The sequence below is a fragment of the Dreissena polymorpha genome, chromosome 1, assembly GCF_020536995.1.
Source record: "Dreissena polymorpha isolate Duluth1 chromosome 1, UMN_Dpol_1.0, whole genome shotgun sequence".
Classification (NCBI taxonomy): Eukaryota; Metazoa; Mollusca; class Bivalvia; order Myida; family Dreissenidae; genus Dreissena; species Dreissena polymorpha.
Window position 1 is genome coordinate 10,457,752 of NC_068355.1, and position 27,140 is coordinate 10,484,891.

At 34.2% G+C, this 27,140-nt stretch overlaps 1 protein-coding gene across 1 annotated transcript in view; it reads right to left on the minus strand.

The window, feature by feature from the left end:
- LOC127870931 (twitchin-like) overlaps window positions 1-27,140 on the minus strand; it is a 229,367-nt gene that overhangs the window by 82,697 nt on the left and 119,530 nt on the right. Inside the window, 20 exon segments of the mRNA XM_052413522.1 lie at window positions 988-1,284; window positions 1,981-2,138; window positions 2,933-3,127; window positions 3,394-3,498; window positions 4,320-4,514; window positions 5,147-5,254; window positions 5,676-5,811; window positions 6,993-7,138; window positions 7,586-7,736; window positions 8,124-8,275; window positions 10,027-10,220; window positions 10,925-11,030; window positions 11,782-11,953; window positions 15,367-15,381; window positions 18,151-18,278; window positions 23,320-23,470; window positions 23,814-23,965; window positions 25,956-26,100; window positions 26,413-26,564; window positions 26,813-27,007. Of these exon segments, the coding sequence (XP_052269482.1) occupies window positions 988-1,284; window positions 1,981-2,138; window positions 2,933-3,127; window positions 3,394-3,498; window positions 4,320-4,514; window positions 5,147-5,254; window positions 5,676-5,811; window positions 6,993-7,138; window positions 7,586-7,736; window positions 8,124-8,275; window positions 10,027-10,220; window positions 10,925-11,030; window positions 11,782-11,953; window positions 15,367-15,381; window positions 18,151-18,278; window positions 23,320-23,470; window positions 23,814-23,965; window positions 25,956-26,100; window positions 26,413-26,564; window positions 26,813-27,007 (3,053 nt within the window).

Here is a 27,140-nt window from a genome sequence, read left to right on the forward strand (position 1 = left end):
TAAGCACTTTTTAAGCACTCCACAGCCTTTACAAGCACTTTTCAAGGAGAACATATAAATTCAAGCACTTTTCAAGGTCTGTGCGAACCCTGCTATGGAAAAAAATAGACTGCAAGGGAAAGTATTGTGGACTATTAAATAAAATAGACTGCATAGGAAAGTATTGTGGACTATCAAATAAAATAGACTGTGTGGGAAAGTATTGTGGACTATTAAATAAAATAGACTGCATAGGAAAGTATTGTGGACTATTAAATAAAATAGACTGCATGGGAAAGTATAGTGGACTATTAAATAAAATAGACTGCGTGGGAAAGTATTGTGGGCTATGGAAAAAAAAAGGTCTTATTAGAAAGTAAAGTGGACAATAAAATAAATAGACTTATCAGGTAAATAAGGGAGATTCTGACAATTAAAACATAATCAAAGTAGTATCTTCCAAGAAAAATAGGCTAAATTGGTAAGTAAGGAAGTTTATGTCAAATAAATACAAATCATGAATCATACCATTAAATTTGGTTAAAGCAGTCTAAAAGTATGTTGTTCAATTAAAATCAATTAAAATTGGAGGAAATTTAGAGATGATCCTATTTAGTTTAGAGTATGACAAGTTAAAAGTGGTTTGGATATGGAGGGATGTCCTGTAATACCTCCTTCTCATCAAGTGTGCATCCAGCTTCAAGTATCTGTTGATTGAAGCATTTTATTTTTGTAACAAGCATTGAATAACATGTTTAGCACATGTTTACCGAAAATGCTATTGACAGAAATATCTGAGAGAGAAAAAAAGAACAACCCCAAAACCGACTCATGCATCAACAAAGCAAGACAGCATCATATTTCACTTTATAACACGTAAATATCTTACCAAATGAGCAAGCCAGTCAAAGTATTCAACAAAACAAATCTTTATTGGACATCAAATCAAAATTACAAACTTAAATAAACAAACAAAATAATGTTGTATGCAAATATAAACATAATTACCACAAAGGTTGTCCTTGGATTATCAATCTCTATGTCGCCATTGAACCAGGTGGCCTTTGGTTTGGGTACTCCAGTGTACGGCACACGGATTCGGATCTCCTGACCTGCCTGCACTGTGATGTCCTTGACCCCAGACAGGTCAAGGGTCGGTTTGCAGGGCTGGTCCTCAATTTTGAGCACGCCTGTTGGGTTACTTGGTTTTCCAGGTCCAAGGGAATTCACAGCGCGAACCCTGAACTCCATTTCATCTCCTTCTCGAAGATTGGGGACAGTTGCTTGTGTCTGAAAGTCGGGAACCTGTCCGAAGGAAACCAAAGGAAAATTTACAGACATGTTGACACCTTTGTTCTTTTGTTACTTTTAATACAGAGGATATTCTGAGTTTTTTAAATAAATCTAGCACTTATTTATAATGCAGGGGTCATATGCTAGTGGATTCCTGTTTATTTACACCTATATGGGCCATGCTCTGTGAAAAAGTGGTTTAATGCATGTGCGTTAATAGTCATCCCAGATTAGCCTGTGCAGTCAGCACAGGCTAATCAGGCATGATACTTTCAGCTGTAATGACATATTTCGTTTCAAGAAAGTCTCTTCTTAGCAAAAATCCAATTTAGGCGGAAAGAGTCGTCCCTTATTAGCCTGTGCAGACTGCAAAGGCTAATTTGGGACAATATTTTACGCACATTAAAACCCCTTTTCACGGAGCATGGCTTGTATATTTATGATGAGAATTTTTATGCTGAAACAGTGATTCATATCTTTTAAATTTATGTAATCATGAGTAATAAATGTTGCCTCTGGAGTGTTTTTTTTTTAATTTAGCATTTCCCTAATAAACACCATACTCGAGCTACTACTTCCCTAGGTCTGTTTTATGATAAATACCAATATCAGAATGAATGAGTATCCAGCTCCACTGTTAAATAACAACAACAAAGAAAATAACATGATAAATATATTTGTAATAAGAAAAGCAAACACTAGATTTACCTCCAGGCATTCCACCCAATCCTCGCCTGGCTTCTTCTTTTCGATGACATAACCGAGGATCTTGCTGCCGCCATCATCCTTGGGCTTTGACCAGGACAGTGTGACAGACTTCTTTGTGATCTCATCAACTTTCAGATTGCCAGGGGCGCCTGCTTCAACTGAGTAAATATACGCACATTTCCTTTCAATTACCTGGACATGGCAGATAATTGGCCACGATCTTATCCAGTGAGGTTCTTATTGAGTTATAACAAACCAGTTCAAATATGGTGGGGTTTTCATAAAGGCACAAAGATTTACAGGCTTATTTTAACAAAGGCAATCTCAGATTAATTTTCGATTGCATATTGCATTTTCTCTTTTTTACCCTAGATTTTTGTACTTTGGTGTTCACAAACACAAAATAAATGACAAAAAACAAAAAGCAATTTTAATAAATTAAAAAATTTGGGAAAAAAATTGAAATCAATTTTTAATGGCACCAAAGTACACATTTTATTTCATTTTAAACATATTTTTTTTTCAAAAATACAAAAGTCTTCACAGATCCCAGTTAAATCACAGTCTTTGTCTGACTACCAAGAAATATTGAAAAAAATGCTGCATTTGACACAAACATTTATCCTCATATGGTCACAAATGGTATTCAATGGCTACATTTTCAATCAATAACTGCAACTATTTACATGTAGAACCATGATGTAGTCTCCACCGTAAACTTATGTACACAAAATATTTTTCTAAAAAAGTGTCACTATACTATTCCAGAATCGTACCTTGCTGCATGCAGTACAACAGTATTGCCCCGCCTGTAGAAAATACGGCAATAAATGCCTTTAACCATATGTCACTTTTTTAGAAACACAGTTACTGGGTACAAATAGACAAGCTGCTTTGTTGCTCATTATCTTAAAAAGTTGATCAAAAACGGGAGTGTTATAACTGCACTTACAGACAGGATCCTTAACGGTATGTGGCGCAGTTGGTTTGCTTGGCTTTCCCTCCCCTCCATCGTTGACAGCCTTGACCCTGAACTCTACAACATTACCCTCACGAAGATTCATCACCGTGAAGTTCGGGTTAGTGATCGGGAAATTGTTGCATGGCGTCCAGTCACCGCGCTTTTCCTTCTTTTCCACGATGTATCCTGAAAAAATGAAAAATACAATAACAAGATGTAAACTTTCCAATAAGAGGTAGTTTTGGTTCGTGATTGGCAAATTGCTGAATCTTTCTTGCATCTCTCTACTGTTTTTTTAAATCAAAAATTTTGAGAGTAAACAGTGAATATGATATAAAAATGTCATGGTGTCACAAGCATATCACTTACTGGACAGGACCAATAGACTTCCACTAATTTGAACATTTTTTGAAGATCTCTATGAAATATAATGTGCAAACAATGTCCCGAACCTTTGATTGGATTTCCTCCATCGTTGAGGGGTTTCTTCCAGGTAAGATCGCAGGAATACTTGTCAAACTTGGCAATCTCAAGGTCAGTAGGAGCATCAGGGGTATCTGAACATACAAGAATAAAACAGTCTTTATTAGGCCTTAAAGAAGAAAACCACATTTTAAATTCCTTTCATGCAATACTGTTCTGTTTACAACTGTTTCCAGCCATTAAAATCATGTTCATTAATGACATTTCTAAATCCCCTACATTAAAATAAAACAACACTAACATTAACCATTATCTTCATTATCTTAAACCCAAATATAAACCAATACAGCACATTTTGTATGATTATTCCATTATATATTACATTTTATTTCATTATAAAGTAAAAATGTAATCGTTTGGAACAAAATCAAAGATTTTTTTAGGGCTTATTTTGGGTGGAAATGTTGCCCCATTTACCTGCTCAAATAGTATATATTTCCCACGATAAAGACTTTACAGTCCCTTCTAAATGAAAGCTTTATTATGAAAAAATAATAAATTTGAACAAAAATTGACAAAGTAAGAGGCATTTTTTGCATGTTCCCAGATAATGACCTCAAACCAAGGTTGAGTGTAATATAATTCATAAAATGCATCAAAGAATATATTTAATGTTTTATAAAAGTTATATTGAAGCATGTAATCATGCTTATCAACAAAATACCATTCCCCTTAAGACTTTAAATTCCTCACCTGAAGGGCCTTACCACCTTTGTCCCAAAGTTAAATATTAAACTTGAAAAAATATACTTGCTAGACACATACAAATGAAATAATTGTATCTTGAATCAGCCAAACTCACTCCATCCCAAACACCCATGATGACTCCAATCAACACTGTACAATCACTTTATATAATTCCAACCAATGGGAAAAGATAAACCGATTTTCTCACCAAAGGGATTCTTGGCCAGCACAGGTCGATCAGTTTCGAGGGGCTCCCCAAGGCCAAACATGTTCTCGGCCTTGACCCTGAACTTGTACTTGACCCCATCCTTCAGGCCTGGGACCTTTTGGGACGTTCCCTGCACCACCCCTGGCACCTTCTCCCAGACATTGGAGCCCTCCTCACATTTCTCAACAGAATAACCTACAAAAATTTGAGAGGCACTCTATGAAAACGGGGCTTAATGCATGTGTGTGTCCAAGATGAACCTGTCAAGTCCGCATAGGCTTATCAGGGACAACACTTTCCGCTGTTATTGAATTTTTCCTTTAAAATAAAATTGAGACGGAAAGTGTTGTCCCTGATAAGCCTTGCAGACTGCACAGGCTTATCTGAAACAACACTTAATGCACATGCATTAAGCACCATTAAAGATGAAAAACTGAAAATATTTTATTTAAGCTTGATTGTGATGAACACAATTAAGGATGATTGCATGGATTGTCTTAGGAGTTATAATACAGACACCATCAGGTCTGTTATCTTAACGTTTGAGAAGTTTTTTGTCATCAGAAGCACACGCACAGTAATGAGGTAATTAAATTATCAACACTATAGGGTCTGTGTTTAAAGTAAATTCTCAGAAATTGTCAGCCACTTTGTATTTCTCCACAAGATAAGCTACAGAAATTTGGTAACACAGATGGCTTAAGACCTATGTGTTTTAAGCATAACATCATCAAAAGCCTTACGGCAATAAAGGCATTATTAGGAAATTACCCGAAATTTGTAGCACATCTTGGAACTATTTTTTAAAACATTAAAAGGGAGCTCACCCATGATTGGAGAGTTTCCATCCTCCAGAGGTGGTTTCCATGACAGCTTGCAGGAGTCAGCAAACACATCACTGACCTGCAGGGGACCTTCAGGGGGTCCAGGTTTGTCTGAAAACATCATAGGTATGTTTTATTTTATCCTAAAGTAAACTGTTATGATTAATTTAACAGTGATTATTACTTATAATGTTAACTCTTTTACTACTACTACCTTTTTATTGGTTTAAAAAATAATCAAGTAAATGAAATGAACCATTTTATGATGCTGGAAATTATGAAATTACATCATTATTTTAAAAGTGTGTAATGTTTTTAACTAAGATTAAATTCAAACATTAGGGCAAGTTTATCATTTAGAAAGCCCTACTTTATTGGTGTCTGATTTTAATAAATAAAACACTTTTTTGTTGACAATAGAACACTTTTGAATCATTACAAACAGCTTTAAAGGACATTTTACTAAAAAAATAAGCATTAAGTTCAGATTAAATATAGCAAATTCTGGTTTAATAGGCCTGATTTCACATACCAAGGACAATGACGGGAATTTCAGCAGAATCAGTGCCGTTTTCATTTTCGACCGTGACTGTGTATTTCCCAGTATCCCCTCGTTCTGCTTTTGGAATCTCCAAAGTGCAAGCATCGTCTGTATTGGTGGTAGAAGCCTGAAGAACAAAACATTGAGAATTATACATGCTACTTAAAACAAGTCATTTTAAAATCCTTACGATAAATGACATAGTTATGGTCCAGACAAACTTTCAGTTTAAAACACACTAAGTGACCCAGTGACCTAGTTTTAAACCTGGCATGACCCATATTCAAACTTGACCTAGACATCATCTAGATACAACTTTTGACCAAGTTTGATGAAGATCGGATGAAATTTCGGGACAGACAGACCGACCGACCAACCGACAAAGTGACTCCTATATAGCCCCCATTACCAATGGTAATGGGGGTATAATAAATAAAATCATGTCCCTTAAAATAATTTAATAACAATATTTAGAACTTTCAACGAAAAAGCAACATAAAACATTCTATAAATAAAAAAAGATAACAAAACTAACTATTTAAAACATAAATTGATGCCAGAATACCGGTAAACATGAGTAGCTACAGATCTAAAAACTGAACAGAAATAAATGACTAAAGATAAATTTATTTATTTTAAGTTAACCGGTGGTCGACAAAAAAACAACAAATAATCCTTGGTATTGGTTTGTCTTCCTTGCCAGGTGACTTACCCATCCTATTGGTTTGCCTACCTTGGTCCAAGTGACTTACCCTTGGTATTGGTTTGCCTCCCTTGGTCAAAGTTACTTTCCTTTGATATTGATTTGCCTCCCTTGGTCCAGTTGACTTACACTTAATATTGGTTTGCCTCCCTTGGTCCAAGTGACTTACCCTTAGCATTGGTTTGCCTCCCTTGGTCAAAAGTACTTTCCTTTGGTATTGGTTTGCCTCCCTTGATCAAATTGACTTACCCTTGGTATTTGTTTGCCTCCCTTGGTCCAATAGACTAACCATTGGTATTGGTTTGCCTCCCTTGGTCTAATATACTAACCCTTGATATAGGTTTGCCTCTGTGCAGGTTACATACCCTTGGTATTGGTTTGTCTTCCTTGGATCAGGTGACTTACCCTTGGTATTGGTTTGCCTCCCTTGGTCCAGGTGACTTGTCCTTGGTATTGGTTTCCCTGTCTTGGTCCAGGCAACTTACTGTTGGTATTGGTTTGCCCCCTTTGGTCCAGGTGACTTACCCTTGGTATTGGTTTGCCTTCCTTGGTCCAGGTGACTTACCCTTGGTATTGGTTTGCCTTCCTTGGTCCAGGTGACTTACCCTTGGTATTGGTTTGCCTCCCTTGGTCCAGGTGACAGTAGGCGTGGGTGAACCAGTTATTCCGAGGTTTAGCTTCAGCGGCTCTCCGGCCTTCACACGTACCTCAGAGGCGCCAAACAAGGACGTGAGGTTAACCTTTGGAGCTTCTGTAACAATTGTGATACAAATAATTCAATCTTTTTGTTTTCAGAAAATTGTTTTCTTCTTTTTTTTGTTTCAAATCTTTGCTGTATTCAGAATTTGAAATGTTTAAAAATAATATGTTTCAGATAGATGCAAAATTACCTTTTCATACAGATAAAGGGAAAATAACTTTAATAACTGTTGGATGGTTTTTCAAAACGTTTATTCTATACATTTAAGGTAAATGTTCAAGGAACAATGTACATTTCCATAGGAAAATAAAGAAAAGCAGAATTGTTTTATTGCGCATAGTGTTGGCAAAAATTGAAGATTGCTCATCTTCATTACCACAAAACACAATGTCCCATGTAATATTATTAGGCCAAAACAAAAAATTGTAAGGGAGATAACAATTTGTTACATTCTATATTAAATTAAATTCAGCTTATATAAATTCCACAATTCCCTACCCTTTGCAGGGCGTGCCGTGATTGCTTTAGAAGGCACGGAGGGTTCAGAAGGTCCGGCCTCGTTAAGTGCAATAACTCTGTACTCATACTCCTTGTTTGCCGTGACCTTTGTGTCCTCAAACTCTGGGGTCTTAACAGGCTCCTTTGATACCTTTAAATATGGAATATAAAAATAAACAAAATTAAAAGTGGACACACACGTTTTCTTTATTTACTGTAAAAATACAAATATTAAAACTAATAATTGGAAACCTACAAAATTAATATGAGATATTTAAGAATGATATAAAAACCAGTTGAATCATTGAGAAAAAATATGTAACATAATGACCATGTGAAATCTCAGATAAAACAGCATTATATCTGTAAATACATTTTTTACACTAGTAAACATGCTTTAATTATTTTCACCATTTACTAAACTTTAGTTTCCACAACTAAAACAATTGTACGCAAAATTCCATCATCATAAACCTAACATCAGAAACACAGCTCCACAAAAAATGGATTCAAAAAAAGAAAAGGAGAAACCCCTCACCTTGATCCATTTATTGGTCTTTGGTTCCCTGCGCTCCACCTCGTAGCTTTTGATTGGTGCCCCACCGTCATTCTCAGGGGGCTCCCACCTGATGGTGATGTGGTCCCTGTCCTGGTCCTTGACCTTGGGCTGGCCCGGCGGGTACGGCTCACCTGAGCACAATACAGCACTTATATTCAAGGTACATGAGGCGAAACAGGTTTTTTATGTGTTTTGAGAAAGAAAAAAACAGTTATATAGGGTAGGGATTGATTGTTTTAAATTTTAGCTGGCCTTCACTAAAATTTCAGTTCAATGACTTTTTTTTTAAAAAGCAGTTTAATTGCTTTTGGCTGTAATCAATATTTTAAAGTCTTATTTCTTTTCTGTTCTACAATACCAGAATGTTTGACAATTTACTGTAAATACACGAATATAATACGCCCTTGTGTATAATACGCACCCCCGAGTTTGGTCCAAATTTATCGGTAAAAATTGAAAATCTGAGTAAAATACACACTAAAAAAATTAGTGTCCGAAATCAGCCATGCCCGAAAACATGTGTCAATATATTTTTGTGTTGTGAAAATAGAAAATCAATTTTGCGTTATCAACCATCTGTTTTGCTGTTGTCATGACAGTTGCTTTATAAATATCTCTGTCTATTGTTTATATTACCGTTGATGGTTACCGATAACAAACAGGCCACCTGCTGACACCCAGGTCAAGCAGTCATAATTGCAAAAGAAAAAAACAGAGACGCTGTTTTTTTATAACATTTAATTCCATTTGACAATATTCAGGATGATAATAATTATAATAATAATAAAATAATAAGTAGACAAAGTGGTTACTTTCATTTTCATAGTAGACTAGATTAATTACTCTTCCGAAGTGTTACAAACTCGATACTTTAATTAAACTTTAAATACACTTAAACCACTCGTGTTTTTCTCGTATCCCTTTAATTAAAATACTCCGCTGTCGTTAAGGATAGTTTGGGAGTAAAAAACAAATTAATTAATTATCACCTTTCAATTTAATTCGGCAATCGGCAGAAAGGTGTAATAGTATTGCCATTTAACTAATTATTTAATTATCACTCTTTAATTCAGATCGGTAAATATTCGGTAGAAAGATAAAAAGTGGTCAGCTTAGAAATATTTATTTACGGGTATTGTCACATTGTTTTTTTATTTGCTTAACTCTATACGACTTTGCGACCGTCCGCGATTTTGTAGGCAGACGGCGATATTAACTGAGTATTCTAAGTATACAGTGTCTGCGCATGAATGACCCAATATTATCCAATAGCTCCACCCGTTCTCACGTTTCATTTGACATCGTCATGTCATGTGTCAAGTGAGGCCAATGTCGATTGGCCAGGTACCATGTGCACTTTAATAACAATATGGTCAAGCGATGTCTAATCGGGCACAGACCGGGTTTCCTTTACTGTTTGAATTGCGAGCACTTTCATTGAAACAAAAACCAATATATAGAAAACCTGTCCGGATTAAATGGTGGATGTTTTCAACAAAATTTTACTAGATTTTCGCATTTTCGAAAATAAATTTTCTTGAGCTAAATTCTCAATATTTTCGCAAATGGCTCAAATGGCGAACAACAGCGCGAGCCCAGTTGCTCCCCTTTGATGTTATGGTGTAATTCAAAATGGCTGACACGCAGCGAATAACAACGATTAAGTTGAAAATTTTCACAGGAAAATTTTTGTTCTGCTCTACATTCGTATATAATATGCACACCCTACTTGATGAAAAATTCGGCAGGTAAAATAGTGCGTATTATATTCATGAATGTACAGTAAAGCTTGTTATAAAACAAAGTGCACATTACAAAGTAAGAACAAATATTTGTGTTTATATTTTAACTGCAACATTTTCTACACAACTAAAGCCCGTACTGAAAGGGTTCTTGGCTGTTATTGGTTCACCCAGCTCAAGAGGCTCCGAGTCGCCATTCGGGCTTTCAGCGATGACACGGAACTTGTACTGGTGACCCTCCAGGAGTTTCGGGACCTCCAGTTCGGGCTTTTTGGTTGACTTAACCGGCTCCCAGCGTCCCTTCTCCATGTCCATCTTCTCCACCCTGTATCCACTGGAAACAAAAATTGATGATAGTGTAACATTTGTTGTTGTTTTTTTCATTTCTCTGTCATTATTGTTGCAAAATTGTTAAATAATTGAGAGTACATGTACACTGTTGAAGTGGTAGAGTGTCTGTTGTTTGATTGGTTGAGAGTCCATTGCTAAATAGATTGAGAGTCCATTGTTATATGGCTAGAGAGTCCATTGTAGAGAACCGATTATTTGATAGGTAGAGTCCATCGCTAGATGGGTAGATTGCTCATTGTTACAAGAGTAGAGTCCATTATTTGATGGGTACAGTCCTTTGTAAGTTGGGTAGAATAACCCTTGTTTAATTGATAGAGATGTACAAAATATGTTGTTAGATGGGTAGAGTCCATTGTTTGATGGGTAGAGGCCATTGTAAAATTGGAACAGTTCTTTGTTAGATGGGTAGAGTCCATGTCAGATGGGTTGTTAGATGAGTCCATCGTTTGATAAGTAAAGGCCATTGTAAAATAAATACATACCGTTGTTAAATGGTTAGAGAGTCAGCTGATAGATAGATAAAGAGCTGGAAAGGTCATGAGCAAATCAAAATGGCTAGTTGAAAGTTAATAATTGAATTCTGACATCAAATGTAAAATAAATGACAAGGTCTCACAGTAGTAAACAATTTTACAAAGCAAAGTTAAAAAAAAAAAATTATGTGTTATGTGAAAATGTGCAACATACTCTATTGGCACACCACCATCATCTTCTGGCTCCTTCCATGCAAGTTTGGCACTGTTCTTTGTCACATCTGTCACCTCCAGTGGACCCTTTGGTTTACTTGGTGGACCTGACCACGGCATATGAAAAACATGGTAAAATATTATGTCTGCTTGGTAGACTTGACCAGGGTATATGTAAAACATTGTGAAATATTCACAATGTTATACATATACTTCTACTTATTTGTCCTGAAAAGTATGTATCTTTAAATAAATATTGTGGACCTGAACCTGGTATATATTAAACAGTGTGAACTATTAAGACTAAGGTATATGTAAAACCTGATGAAATATTATGCGTATTTTGTGGACCTGACAAGACAATTTGGAAAATCTGTTAAAATAGTCCACTTGGTGGATATAACTCCTTTGATATATATTCAACTTGATTAATAAATATTACAATTGTTTGGTGGATCTGACCCGGGTTTAGGTAAAGCCTGGTAAAGTACTAGGTTTGCCTAAAGGACCTAACCAGGGTTAATACTAAATATGATTAAATATTATGTTCTGTTGGTATAGATCTGACTTGTGTCAGATGGTGAAAAAACAAGGTGAAATATTAATGCCGATAAGTGGCCATAACACGTTTATTTGTAAAACATGCTAAAATATTTGCTTGTGTGAGGTTAAATGGTACATATAAAACCTTATCCAATATATTATGTGTTCTAAATGTACCAATATAGAGAATGCATTTTATATTAAATGTTTTCTAATAACAGCATATAAATAGTACAATTTAAAAAAAATGTGAAGAACAAATACTGGTACATTTGTATGTCTTACTTTGTGGCTAGATTGTGATATAATTCTTACCCAAAACAACCACTTCAATCTCGGTAGAGTCCTCGCCGTGTTTGTTCTGAACAAGGATCTTGTACATGCCTGTGTTCTTGCGATCGCAATCTTTGCACGACAGTGTAGACTCTTTTGGTTCAATGGTAATCACCGTGTTGTTTCCAGGTGATAGAGTTTCTTGCTTGCCATCCTAAAGAATTGATACTTTTGATAAGTAACTTGCTTTTAATTTGAAAGAAATTCAAACAACATTTAAAGGGTTCTCTGTTAAAATGTTCGTTTTATTCTGTAAATTGTGCTTAAATGTACAATCATTAAATTTTATCATTACAATGTTCTTAATTCTTCAATACAGAAATTTTAAAAGTTAAGCTAAAAATTGATTGATCTTCTCATATAGAAATAAAGAAAAAAATGAATATCAAACTACATATATTACTATAGTTTGCTATTTTCCCTAAATTCTATTGTATGCAAGAGTCTGAGAATATTGAGTAAAAAAAGAAATAATAGAGACCTGATTGCAAGAAAAACAAAAAATAGTAAAATGTAAGGAAGAAAATACCTAAAAGTAAAGAAAAATAACACTAAAATGACATATATTTTCATTCAACGGAAGTTCCAATCGCCTGATTTTGCAGCACATATGCTTAGGCTAGCAAAAATGGTTCGCTTTGCATTAAAATTGCATATAAAATAAAGCACAGCTTCAAAGGCCAGCACAGTAAAAATAAGAGCAGAACTAGCTGAAAACAATAAACTCTGAGTGTTTAAAGCTTCATCGTAATTCGATTTCAATGATAATAACAAAAAGAGAATACATAGCTAAAGAATTGATGCATGCATGGAATATGTCCTGTTTGGTAGAAACACAATTTAAGTGAACATTTTGTAAAAAACATACATGTATTTATGTTCATAACTAACACATCCAGAGATGTTTGCAAACCTAGTATGCTCCACCCAACCCCTTGTTTTACTGGCATAAATTTTAGGTCAATCCAATTCACTTGAGCTGTGCTCTGTGAAAAGGGTGTTTAATGCATGTGCCTAAAGTGTCGTCCCAGATTAGCCTGTGCAGTTCACACAGGCTAATCAGGGACAACACTTTCCATCTAAACTGTATTTTTATCAAGAAGGGTCTTCCTTTTAACAAAAAGAAACCGTCGGAGACGGGTGATGCTCCCCAAAGGTTTTTTTGTAAAATATTGCACTATATATTCAGATAAAAGGGAACGTCTTGATGGGCATAACTTTGGACAGAATAATACGATGGATGGTTTAGCAACTTAAAAAGTTCAAAGGGCCATAAATCTCTAAATAAATCATCTAACCAGAACCCACAAATAACATGCGCATCTCCTCAAGGTAGTTAAGCTTCACATAAAGCTTCATTGAATTCCAGTCAGTAGTTGGGGAGAAATAGCCCCGGACAAAAATTGCACTATATGTACAGTTTATAGAAAATTTCAAAGGGCCATAACTCTGTGAAAAATCATCCGACCATAACCGGCTGATAATATGCACATCTCCTGTTGGTAGTGAAGCTTCCCATAAAGTTTCATTGAATTCCCGTAATAAGTTGCTGAGAAATAGCTCGGACAAGAATTGCACTATAACTATGTACAATGGAAAATTTCAAAGGGCCATTACTCTGTGAAAAATCATCCGACAAGAATCGGCTGATAATATGCACATCTCCTCTTGGTAGTGAAGCTTCCCATAAAGTTTCATTGAATTCCAGTCATTAGTTGCTGAGAAATAGCTCGGACAAGAATTGCACTTTATGTACAATGGAAAATTTCAAAGGGCCATAACTCTGTGAAAAATCATCCGACAAGAACCGGCTGATAATATGCATATCTCCTCTTGGTAGTAAAGCTTACCATAAAGTTTCATTGCATTCCAGTCATTAGTTGCTGATAAATAGCCCAGACAAGAATTGCACTATATGTACAGTTAATGGAAAATTTCAAAGGGCCATAACTCTGTGAAAAATCATCCGACCAGAACCGGCACATCTCCTCTTGGTAGTTAAGCTTCCCATAAAGTTTAATTAAATTCCGGTCATTAATTGCTGAGAAATAGCCCGGACAAAAATTGTGCACGGTCGGACACACGCACGGACAGACGAAGCGGCGACTATATGCTCCCCCAAAAAAAATTTGGGGGAGCATAAAAAATACTTTAACAGTGGCAAGTGTTGTCCTTGATTAGCCTGCACAGACTGCACAGGCTAATCTTGACAACACTTTATGTACACGCATTAAGCAACCTTTTCACAGAGCGAGGCACAAGCATATATCAGCAAGCAATGAAATTCAGTACCTGGTTAAATAAACCTGCTGATTTATTTTGTGTGGAAATATCATGTGAAAGACAATTAAACATTAATTGTAAAACACATTGTCCTTTTCTTAATGGTGTTATTATGGGTATTAATGGTACTTTAAAGGGATCTTTTCACGCTTTGGTAAATTGACAAAATTGAAAAAAGTTGTTTCAGATTCGCAAATTTTCGTTTTAGTTATGATATTTGTGAGGAAACAGTAATACTGAACATTTACCATGGTCTAATATAGCCATTATATGCATCTTTTGACGATTTTAAAACCTAAAAATTATAAAGCGTTGCAAGGCGAAACGATTGAATAATTTGGAGAGTTCTGTTTTAGTCGTTAAATTTTGTGAAACTACGAAGATTGCTTATATAAGGTATAATATACTTCAATTGTATGTACTCGGCGGAATAGCTCAGTAGGCTAAAGCGTTTTTACTTCAGGACTCTGGCAGGACTCCAGGGGTCACAGGTTCGAAACCTGTTCCGGGCAATGTTCTTTTCCTTTTTTTTATTTTATTCTTGATTTTTTACTGGAGCTTTTACGATCCAATGTTTACATTTATCGATATAAAGCATTTAATGAATAAGTTAAAAAAAATGCCAAAATCTGTGAAAAGGCCCCTTTAAATTGATAGGCATGGTCCCTCCTTCATGAATTTGCATGTTTGAAGGTCAAAGATTTGTGTGGATATTGGTCAGAACTAACCTACCTACCAACCATCTGACCAACAGACCAACTGACAGGTGCAATTAAGGTAATAAAGCCCTACCTCATCAAAACGGCATAATAAATAAAACATTTATAGTCAGCATTTTTATAAATATAAAAAAAAACAGTGTTGACAATTTTAAAACCCTTCACCAAAACATGCAAAAAGAATACATGTGTATTTATGAAAGTTAAGTTTATAAGCACTTCCAAAAGAAGTTTAGACAAGGTTAAGATAAAAATATATGTGACAAAACACACAAGTTTTTACGGTAAAACCACCGGACGGGAACTTTTTGGGCAAATAAAGGTTTTAAAGGTTTGCAATTAGGCTAAAATTTGTTCGAAGTTTCTGCAGGTTTTACAGATGGGCATTTCCACATAAAGTTTCAATACATGTATCACTGGACAAGAGAAGCCTATGAAATCAATATTGGGCAAAACAATGAAAATATTGCATATTTTGGAAACCATGTACATGAAGTTGAACATATTGGCAAAAAATGTGCATATTGTGAGATTTCACACCCCATGCAAGCGTCAGGCAACTTACTGAGAACGCTGTCCTCTAAAAAAAGCAAAAAGCATTTTGGTTATCGACTACACACTACATTCGTGTCTAAGGGATAAACCCACAATAATGAAAGCAATCTTGTCAGAATCAACTTTAGTCTGGTTTAATTATATCCAGAATTTAAGGAAACCCTACAATATCATAGGCATTTCACAGTTTTTGGAACATGGCACGTACATGAGGCAAAATACCAGGTGATTTTAACATGATTGGGTTGAAAGCATACATAACTGTCAGATTTATTTTAAATATTTATAACAAATAGAACTTTGAAAAGGAATCACAGCAATATAAGTGCTAATATTTATGCATTATATAATTTTACTTTGGTTTCAATTGGTGAAATATGTATTGCTAATCTAATATGACAGTAGATTTTCCCATGAAGATAATCATTTTAAACTTATACAAATATCAATATTTCCACCAATTTCGGATTAAATATGCTGGAATATGTAAAAAATATAAATTTAATGAAAGATTTAACAAAGTATCACTTAAAATTCTCCAAAGCACATATTGATGCTGGGATTGTGAATTCTAAGGGTTCGGGCAGGGGATAGGAATAATTGACCCGCGTCACACGAAAATGGGACATATCACAACAGTGTGGCCCCATATATGCCTCTGCATACAACCAATTAACCCATTTATGCCTAGCGTCTAGAAAAAAGGCCTTGGCAAACAGCGTAGACCAAGATGAGACACCGCATGATGTGGCGTCTCATCAGGGTCTGCGCTGTTTGCTTAAAGGAATTTCTGTAAGAAATATACTTAATATAGAAATAAATAAACTAGACATCCCTAATTTTGGAAATAAATTGATCCAATTTAGAAGGATGGGAGAGTCCACAAGGCATAAATGGGTTAAACAAGATCCTTGCAAGACATTATAGCGGACAGGGTAACTACCGATCATACTGTGCAAACATGAAGGCTGGTCTGAGGCTAGGCCGGCAACATATGGCATAATACACATATTTCACGACGTGGGTCAATTCTAAATCTACCACATTTTGGGGTCACATAACACCCTTGTATAACTATGACAACAAGAATGTCCATCATACATTGAAATCTGGATCAAGTAACTGTTGTTAGAAAAAGCACCAGATTATAAAACATTTAAAAAGGAAGGTTTATTAAAGCATCAGTTGAATATTATCGCATTAAGCAAAACTTAAACTTAAATTTAAAATAAAAAAAATCAACAAAACAAAAATAAATCAATGTTACAAAACTAGGTTTTGCACCAACTGAAAAATTGTTTGCGGCTTTAATATATCTTGCCTGGCCATTAAATAGTTCTTAAATCACACGCAACCTGCTTTTTTATGTGTAAGGGCAATACATATGATTACACATGTGATGATTAAAGTCATACATAATTTTAATTACATGGATATTACCTGTATATGGACATATAAACGCAGGCAGGCATGGGTAATTGGGTATACTATGATTCCATTTGACAATATTGAGCGCTTTTAGGAATTACCTTCTAACTACTTTTAAACAGCTTTACAAAAAAAAATTGTTCAAAAGATCTGATAATGATTAATACCTCATAAAAACTTATAAAAGTCAATTATGTTAACATTGTTATTTAACCATGGTAAACAAAAATAATTGTTTATTATTGAACAAAAGAATGGGTAATTGTTTCCAATGTTTTTCTCTTTTTCAAATAATTCAACTTCTCAATATATGTTTGAATTTTGAAATTATGAAGAGATTATAGAAGTTTTTTAATGAATAACAATGCAGTTTGAAAGTAATTCCACAGCCTAGGCATGTCGCAGCAAGATGCATTCGCAGCTATTCACAGATATTTTACCTTTGGTATTTGACCATTTTCATCCTAATTTATATACATTTGTTGACTTAATATGGTTTAATGATAGTTACAGAATACATCAAAGATGATGCGCTGCTTTTTCTGCAAATGCAGAGACCATCATGTATAAGTTCTCATAATAATCATTCAACATGAAGGTTTTGTAAATCACAGATTTAACATTTGAAATAAACATACCATGTTTAATTTATCAACATTTGAAGTTTCAATGTATCAAAACAAGTACACATTTTAATTATCATCTTTCTTTATATGGACTTCATATTTTACAATAACATTAAACAAAACTGAAAATAATGTTGTATTCCATACCAAGAAAACTGAAGCTTGAAAACAAGTTAAAATTATTTGTGTGAAAAATTGAATACAATAAAATGCTTAGTCTTTTATAAGAACTTAAGTTGACAGTTTTTGTTGCAAAAAATTAAAATTATAAATTAAAAGATCAGTAATTGATCCATTTAAGATTCTCAAGATCATCTAAATACTGATACTATAAGAGCATATTCGTTATTAACCCATTTATGCCTAGCGTCTTGAAAAAAGGCCTTGGAAAACAGCATAGACCCAGATGAGACGCCACATGATGCGGCATCTCATCAGGGTCTGCGCTGTTTGCTTAAAGGAATTTCTGTACGAAATATTCTAAATATAGAAATAAGTATACTAGACATCCCTAATTTTGGAAATAAATTAATCCCATTTAGAAGGATTGGAGAGTCCACTAGGCATAAATGGGTTACCAGTATGTCAATCCAAGCTCCGTGAACCTTTTTTAAACAGATTCTGAAGTCTCCTTGGTAAGTACCATGATTTCAATTATTGTAAAAAAGGGTAAGGAATAAACATTATGTTTAAAGTAAGCAGACCAGAAACTTTAACGTCTAGAATTCCCCAGGACATACCATAAGCTTAACACTCCAGATGACCTCAGGCGCTGGTTCCCCAAGGTAGGTAACATTGATGTCAAACTTCTGTCCAACCTTGATTTTCACTGGCTTCAGGTCGTTCTTGTTTGTGATGCGGGGTTTGACTGGAAAATACGATACAAAATTTGAGCTGACGTCTTTTTAGCAATTTGTCATTTTTATTTCTATCAGAACACATTTCAGCATTAAATTGTTCTATTCCCTTCAAACACTTTGATATCAGATCAAATAGTTTAATGTTAAAATGCAATAAAACATCATGACTTGTGCTGTAAAAAAAAAGAATGTTAAATAATTTAACATGTTATGTATATATTTTGATACGATGAGTTCAATATATTTGTTTCATGATAATTAAACTTCAAATGTGCATATGGTTAAGGATGTTAAAAATATGCGATATAATACCACGTTTTTGGAAATTAATCACAATTGGAAATTTAAATGATTTTCAAGATTTCAAGATTTTATTTACAATATTTCTAGAAGGCCAGTGGCCCATGTGGACACATTTTAGTACATGCAAGTCTTAACAACATGAATACTACAAACATATTTCTGATGAGTACTTAAGTTATGAGTAAGCAAGGTTATTGAAAATTTTACAATTTTGTTGGTATTATCCTTAATTTATATTATAGGTATATAATTGTTAAATGTTACTCTCTGATGTGGAGAGGTTACAAATATTTAATACCACAGCAAACATTCTATCTAAAGTGTCCACAGCGTTCATTCTAACAAATACAAATACTGAGTGGTATAGTATTTTAAACCACAAACAAAATTTGCCCAGAAATAAATTATACACTAATTCTATTTACATGTATTACTAAATAAATTATAAACTAAAGCAATCGGTGTGAAATTTACTTGATGAAGAGAAAAAAGTCTTATCTAAAAAAATATTGAGATTTATAGTCTTGAAAGGACAGACATTCACTGGATTGCTCTTCATGTAAGAGCTGTTATTGTTATATTAGAGCTTCATATTACATGAATAATGGTTATAATCATGCACCACATTTAATGTGTTATAATTATATTATCATTAGAATGTCAAATATAAGTCTACAGTATTTTTAGGAATACATGTATGACTCTGGTATATAGGATACAGACTGTCTACTTAAAAAGTAGATTTGTAAAAGAAAATCAAGAGTTTTAAAATAAAATATTAAATGTGTTTTGTTCTGAGAAAACTGGGCTTAATTCATGTGAGTAAAGTGTCGTCTCAGATTAGCCTGTGCAGTCCGCACAGGCTAATCAGGGACGACACTTTCGGCCTAAACTTGATTTTCGGTAAGGAGGGTCTTCCTTGAAACTAAAAATACCATAAAAGCGGAAAGTGTCGTCCCTGATTAGCCTGTGCGGACTGCACAGGCTAATCTGGGACGACACTTTGCGCACATGAATTAAGCCCAGTTACCTCAGAACAAGACACAAATATAAGCCTCAATTATGTCACATTGAATAAAACATATAGCAAAACAAGTAAAAAAAAAAGAGATGTTTGTCAGAAACACAATGCCCCCTACTGCGCCGCTTTGATACATGTTGTTTTTTTACCTTTGACCTTGAAGGATGACCTTGACCATTCACCAGTCAAAATGTGCAGCTCCATGAGATACACATGCATGCCAAATATCAAGTTGCTATGTGAAGGGACATAGCTAGCTGAAGTTATGAGCATTTTTCGAAACCTATACGCGAAACCGAAACGCAAAGTGTGACGGAAGGACGGACAGACGGACGGACGGTCTGATGACTATATGCCATCCATCGGGGGCATAAAAAGGATTACCAAATGAGTTAACATTCAAGGTGCCTAATTTCATAACTAAGTACCAAAATATTCAATAAATGACAATATTTTATTTTCTAATTCTTATTTGTCTTCATTAATTTAATAAACATGTCCTTTAGAACCAAATTTGTTGAACATGAACAAGAACATATTTGTATAAATCTATTTATATTAATACCCTTACATTAAAAAAGGCATGATTTACAATGTGAAAGAATAGCATGATTTTCTATTTAGAAGAAAAGCATGATTGCTTGTTAAGAAGAAAAGCATGCTTGTCTATTTAGAAAAATAACATGATTGTATTTTCTATTCAGAAGAATTGCATGATTTTCTATTCAGAAGAATAACATGATTGTCTATTCAAAAGAATGCATTGTCTATTCAGCAAAATAGCTTGATTGAATATTTTAGAAGAATAGCATGATTGTCTATTAGAAGAAAAGCATGGTTTTCTCTTCAGAAGAATACCAGTATTGTATTTTCAGAAGAATAGCATCTGTAACATAATTCGAAGGGATGACTATGCTTACACAAGTGTTCATTTAGATTTTATTCTGCTTATTAACAAGTCCTCAAAATATTCTAATAAATAAGATACATTCAGTAACTTTTGAGATTGTAAAATATTGAAGTCCAATAATTAAAATACGGGCGGGTGCCCAGCGATTCACAATTAAAATTAATCCGATGTATATGCTAGCAGAATCTCATCTTATATAAATTTGACTTTCTTTTTATACAAAATGGTTGCCCTTGGATTGGGTATCTACGACAAACATGTTGATCATGGAAATGACCTGCAATATTGTAACATTTTTTAAAATGAAATTGGTCAACTATTGTTTGTATTTCGCTTATTTGATTTTCTTTTTTAGATCTAGCACTCTAGATCTAATACGATGTTACGTATGATCTTTGAGACACCGACAATGGGGTTTTATTTCATTATGCAAAACTTTCTTACATTTGAAGTCTGTTATACAACAATGCTTAAGGTTAAATTTCATTATGCAAAACTGTCTTTACATTTAAAGTCTGTTATACAACAATGTTTACATTTGAACTATTCGTTGAAGATGTCAACCCGTTTTAATACATGTATTACGTTACACATGATTGTATATTTACAAGAAAAGCACAATTGTCTATTCAGAGAAATAGCATGAGTGTTAATTTAAAAGGAGAGTATGACATTTTCTATTCAGCAGAATAGCATGATTGTTTATTTAGAAGAATACCAAGACTGTCTTCTTAGAAGAATAACTATTAACATAATTGTATATTTAGAAGAAAAGAATGATATCATTTATGCTGTTTAGAAGAATTGCATGATTGTCTATTTTGAAAAAAGCATGATTGTCTATTAAGAAAAATAGCATGATTGTCTATTCAGAAGAATAGCATGATGTCTATCTAGAAGAATAACATGGTTTTTTATTTAAAAGAATAGCATTCTTTTCTTTTTAGAAGAATAGCAAAATTGTCCATTCAGAAGAAAAGCATGATTTTTTATTTAGAAGAATAGCGTGATTGTCTATTCAGAAGAAAAGTATTATTGTCTTTTTAGAAGAAAAACATGATTGTCTAGAAGAATAGCATGATTGTCTATTCAGAAGAATAGCATGACCTTCTATTTTGAAGAATAGCATGATTTTCTATTTAGAAGAATAGCATCTTTCTATCACAGACACAACATTACAGACAGAAAAACTATTTTCAAATAACAACTGTTGTAGCAAAAGACATCACTGACAAGAATAACAATTGATGCTCTATTATGCATAAAGACAAAAAGAACATATTTTTGAGAAAACGCCAACATTTATTATACACAAATACTCACTTTTTGTTGCTTTTGTTATGAAAACAAATTAAAAAATATACAAGGTAATCTCTAATACAATATTTTCAAAAAGGTTTGAGTTTATAGCATGAGCAATTACTTCTTTTTTAACGCACAAATACACATGCTTGAACTGATACCAATAAAATAATAGCAAACATAAACAAGAGGGCCTGAAAGGCCCAAAGTCACTCATCTGAGATATCAAGATATTATTGGGACAAATCTTCTGACCAAGTTTCACGAAGATCGGAAAATTAATGTGGCCTCTAGAGTGTTAACAAGGTTTTACTATAGCCATATAAGGAAAAATGCCCCGCACCCTGGCAGCCATGTTTTTCAACCAACCGGCATCATTTTTTAACTCGTCCAAGATATTATTGGGATGAATCTTCTGACCAAGTTTCATGAAGATCGGACAGTTAAATTGGCCTCTAGAGTGTTAACAAGATTTTACTATAAACAAATAAGGAAAAATGCCCCGCCCCGTGGAAGTAATTTTTTTCAAGTAAACATAATTATTTTCGAACTCATCAAAGATATCATTGAGACCAATCTTCTGACTAAATTTCATGAAGATTGGAAATAATTGTGGCCTCTTGAGTGTTAACAAGGTTTACTATAACCATATATATAGCAATATAAGGAAACATGCCCCGCTCCTGATGGCTATGTTTTGAAAGCAACCAAAACCATTTTCGAACTCATCCGAGATATCATTGGGACAAATCTTCTGACCAAGTTTCATGATGATCGAAAATAAATGTGACCTCTAGAGTGTTAACAAGGTTTTACTATAGCCATATAAGGAAAATAGCCCCGCCCCCGTGGTGGCCATGTTTTTCAACCAACCGGCATCATTTTTTGAACTCGTCCAAGATATTATTGAGATGAATCTTCTGACCGAGTTTCATGAAGATCGGACTATAAATGTGGCCTCTAGAGTGTTAACAAGATTTTACTTTAGCCTTATATAGCCATATAAGGAAAAATGCCCCGCCCCTTGGCAGCCATGTTTTTCAAGCAAATGTAACCATTTTCGAACTCATCCAAGATATCATTAAAACCAATCTTCTGACCAAATTTCATGAAGATTGGACAATAAATGTGGCCTCTAGAGAGTTAACAAGGCAAATGTTGACGCCACACAACGGACAACAGACGACGGACAAAAAGCGATCACTAAAGCTCACCATGAGCACGTTTTGCTCAGGTGAGCTAAAAATATACAAAATACAGTCAAATTGCTAGTAAAAACAATGGCAGGCATTTATTAATATCTAAAATAAAAATAAAACAAAGAAATGAAATAAAAGAAACAAATCAACAGCATAAAAAATTTAATAAAACGCTAGGAACAAGAGTAAAGGCAAAATAAACAGGAACTAAACTTTCTAAAGAAGCGCTCACAGTTAATTTCTTGGAAAAAACTGGAATTTTGCAACAATATTACTGTAAATACAGCTGTAGGTTTAATACTTTGGAGTCATACCTTTTCTTGCCTTCGTCCTTATTGGTGGGGAAACCATGCTCGGTTCTGAGAGACCTGCCTTGTTGTGGGCCTTCACTCTGAACTCGTAATCCTTCCCCTCTATGAGCTCCTCCACTGTACCCTTCAACGTGTCGCCTGGAACCTCTGTACCCTGTTGGTTATACATCACTTGCTGATTACATTACACAGTATGATTGGCAAAGAATAAAACACACACTACATAAAAGCTATTTTATTTAAAGGTCATAAAAATTAACTTAATGTTTTCGAGTTAGTTTTGTCAAGTATAATCTTTTAACAGTACATGAATTATGTTTAATATTTTTGAACACCTTTTTCAGAAAACATCTAAATTCAATAGACCCGCTTAGTTCACAAAAAGGCAACTAAACCAATTTAGCCCACAAGTTTTAATTTTACAAACAACAATGAGCATGACTGAAATATAAACAAATCTCAATTGTTTCAATATTTCACAAGGCCCTTCTCCTGACCTTGAGCCAGTCTCCTCTGTTCTTCTCACGATACTCAATGAGGTAACCATCGACTGGTGCCCCGTTGTCCCTCTCTGGTGGCGTCCACTCAATCTCCACATAATCTTTGTCGAAGTCGATGATCTTTGGGTCGCCTGGGGGATCAGCAGGATCTGAAGGGAGAAGTTTGTTTTTTGCTTTATCATGGAAGATTTATTTTTTTGCATATTGCTTTATCATGGAAGATTTATTTTTTTGCATTTGCTTTATCATGGAAGAATTTTTTTTGCATTTGCTTTATCATGGAAGAATTATTTTTTTTGCATATTATGGGAGAAGTATGTATTATGATATACTATTTGAGAAATCTGTATTTTCAATTTTGCATATCATGGGAGAAGTTTGTAGTCTACTATATCATAGAACTTTACTTGTTCACATCTGATAGGTGATGTTGTTACTTTGCATATCATGAAAGAAATTTGTATTCTACTATATCATAGAAGTTTAATTGTTCACATATTAAAGGTTATGTTTTTACTTTGCATGTCAATCAGAGAAGTTTATATTTTGCTTTATCATAGGAGAGGTTTGTATTTTGCTTTATCATAGGAGAGGTTTGTATTTTGCTTTATCATAGGAGAGGTTTGTATTTTGCTTTATCATAGGAGAGGTTTGTATTTTGCTTTATCATAGGAGAGGTTTGTATTTTGCTTTATCATAGGAGAGGTTTGTACTTTGCTTTATCATAGGAGATGTTTGTATTTTGCCTGATCATAGGTGAGGTTTGTATTTTGCTTTATCATAGGAGAAGTTTGTATTTTGCTTTATCATAGGAGAAGTTTTTATTTTGCTTCATCATAGGAGATGTTTGTATTTTGCTTTATCATAGGAGAGGTTTGTATTTTGCTTTATCATAGGAGAGGTTTGTATTTTTCTTTATCATAGGAGAAGTTTGTATTTTGCCTGATCATAGGTGAGGTTTGTATTTTGCTTTATCATAGGAGAAGTTTGTATTTTGCTTTATCATAGGAGAAGTTTTTATTTTGCTTCATCATAGGAGATGTTTGTATTTTGCTTTATCATAGGAGAGGTTTGTATTTTGCTTTATCATAGGAGAGGTTTGTATTTTTCTTTATCATAGGAGAAGTTTGTATTTTTCTTTATCATAGGAGAGGTTTGTATTTTGCTTTATCATAGAAGCGGTTTGTATTTTGCTTTATCATAGGAGAGGTTTGTATTTTGCTTTATCATAGTAGGAGAGGTTTGTATTTTGCTTTATCATAGGAGAGGTTTGTATTTTGCTTTTTCATAGGAGAGGTTTGTATTTTGCTTTATCATAGGAGAGATTTGTATTTTGCATATTATGAGCGGTGCATATATTTCATCTACAGTTTGCTTAACACTCATTTCTATATTTATATAATTTGGAAATCCATGGTAGTTTTAAAAGAAAAGCTCCACAGTATTGAAGAAATTTTAAGCAAAGGTAGCTTAAAACACAAATGATTGTTTTATTAATAAAATTGCAATCATCCTTCAACAAAATATAGAGGATATTTGTTGGATTTGGTGGAATACCGATTCTCATTCACGAGATATCATAGAAAATGATATTTTCATGAGTGGCGCAGCGTATCACGTATGAATGAAACTCAATATTCCACCAAATCAAACCAATTTTCTTTTAATTTTATGCTTACAAATAATTATTTTTGAATTTTGCGATTCCTGATTATATTATTCCCCGCTGAGTGCCCTGAAATGTTATAACATGTATGTTCATATGAAAGTATTCCATAAGTTTTTTATAAACATTCAATGCAGGATAGTAGCCCTTGGTTAAATTGGGGGTCACAATTGGGAAACCAAAGATATCTATAAATAGTTCCGGTAAAACAATAAAAATTATTGATAATTTTCACTGTTATTTTCCACTGTTTGAAACAGTGAAATATCAGTTTTAATTCACCGATATTTCTCTATAAAACCATCAGAAAGCATAAAATAAAACGATTTAATTAACGGTTTTATGCTGATGTAGAGTTTAAAATATGTAAAATGTGCATAACATTTCATAATCTTGTTGTAAATACTTTCAGATATTTTCCCAAGGTTAAGTAAATCTGTCAATAGCATTTTCTACAATATGACTCTTCCTACCCCAAGGGTCCTTAGCGAGGATTTCACCATCCGCCTCCAGCCAATCACTCTGTCCCATCTGGTTAACAGCTGCCACACGGAACGTGTACCTCTTGCCCTCCTGTAGGTCAGCCACGTCAATCTCAATGTCGTCTGTGTCGCACACCTGAATGTTGATGCACAAGCATAATAAGAAGATGACAATTAGAGAAAACAGACAAAACAATCAACCAGACAAAATTGTAATAACTCAAAAAATATTTCTGTTAAGAATTCTGCTACAAAATTAGTTGTAATAAAATACTACAGCTGAACAGGCATTCAAAATTAAATAATGCGTGAAGCCAGCGGACACTATACTATTTTATCATCCTGCTAAATTACGTTGTTAATTAACCAAGACCTTAATAATGAATATTTGGACAATAATATAAGAAAACAAGACAAATAATGATTTAAGGTAAGCCAACATCTGAACCTTTTTCCAGTCCTTTCCAGTCTCCTGCATTTCGACAACATAGTGTGTGATTGGTGAGCCACCGTCATCATCAGGGCGATCCCATAGCAACGCAGCGCGGTCTGAGTAAACATCTACAATGTCCAGGGGTCCCTTGGGGCGACCGGGCTTGTCTAAATACAGAAGTCAAATTGTTCTTAATATTAAATGCTGGCATCTTTTTTATTAAGTTTAAAAAACTTTGCATTCACACAACAAATCAAAACATTTGAGTGGAAGCCTTTGAGAAAATATTAATAGCAATGCCATCATATTGAGTTAAATATCAAAACTGTTCTAAGTTCTACTATTTTAAATATTAGATATGTTAAAATTAAGAACTGCGCCTGTCTTACTGACAAAGTCTTGTTTGTCTACATACCCATGACAATAACGTTGATTGGTACTTTCTCTGTTCCGACCTCGTTAGTGAGTGTGACGCAGTATTCACCAGTGTCACCCCTGACAACGCTGGGTATACACAGGTGTGTTGACTTGTCCTTTGTCTCTATGTCAGTATCCTGGTCTGACATCACCTGGCCGTCACGAGACCACTCTGCCGCAGGTTTTGGTGTTCCTATGGGATGGTTTAAAGGATTGTCTTTAGTTTTACACATTATTTTATACATTAACATTGACGTTTTTGATTGCTTATAGATTCTTTTATGGATTCAGATTACTTTTTTTTAAGTACCAGTAGTCTTGTTTCT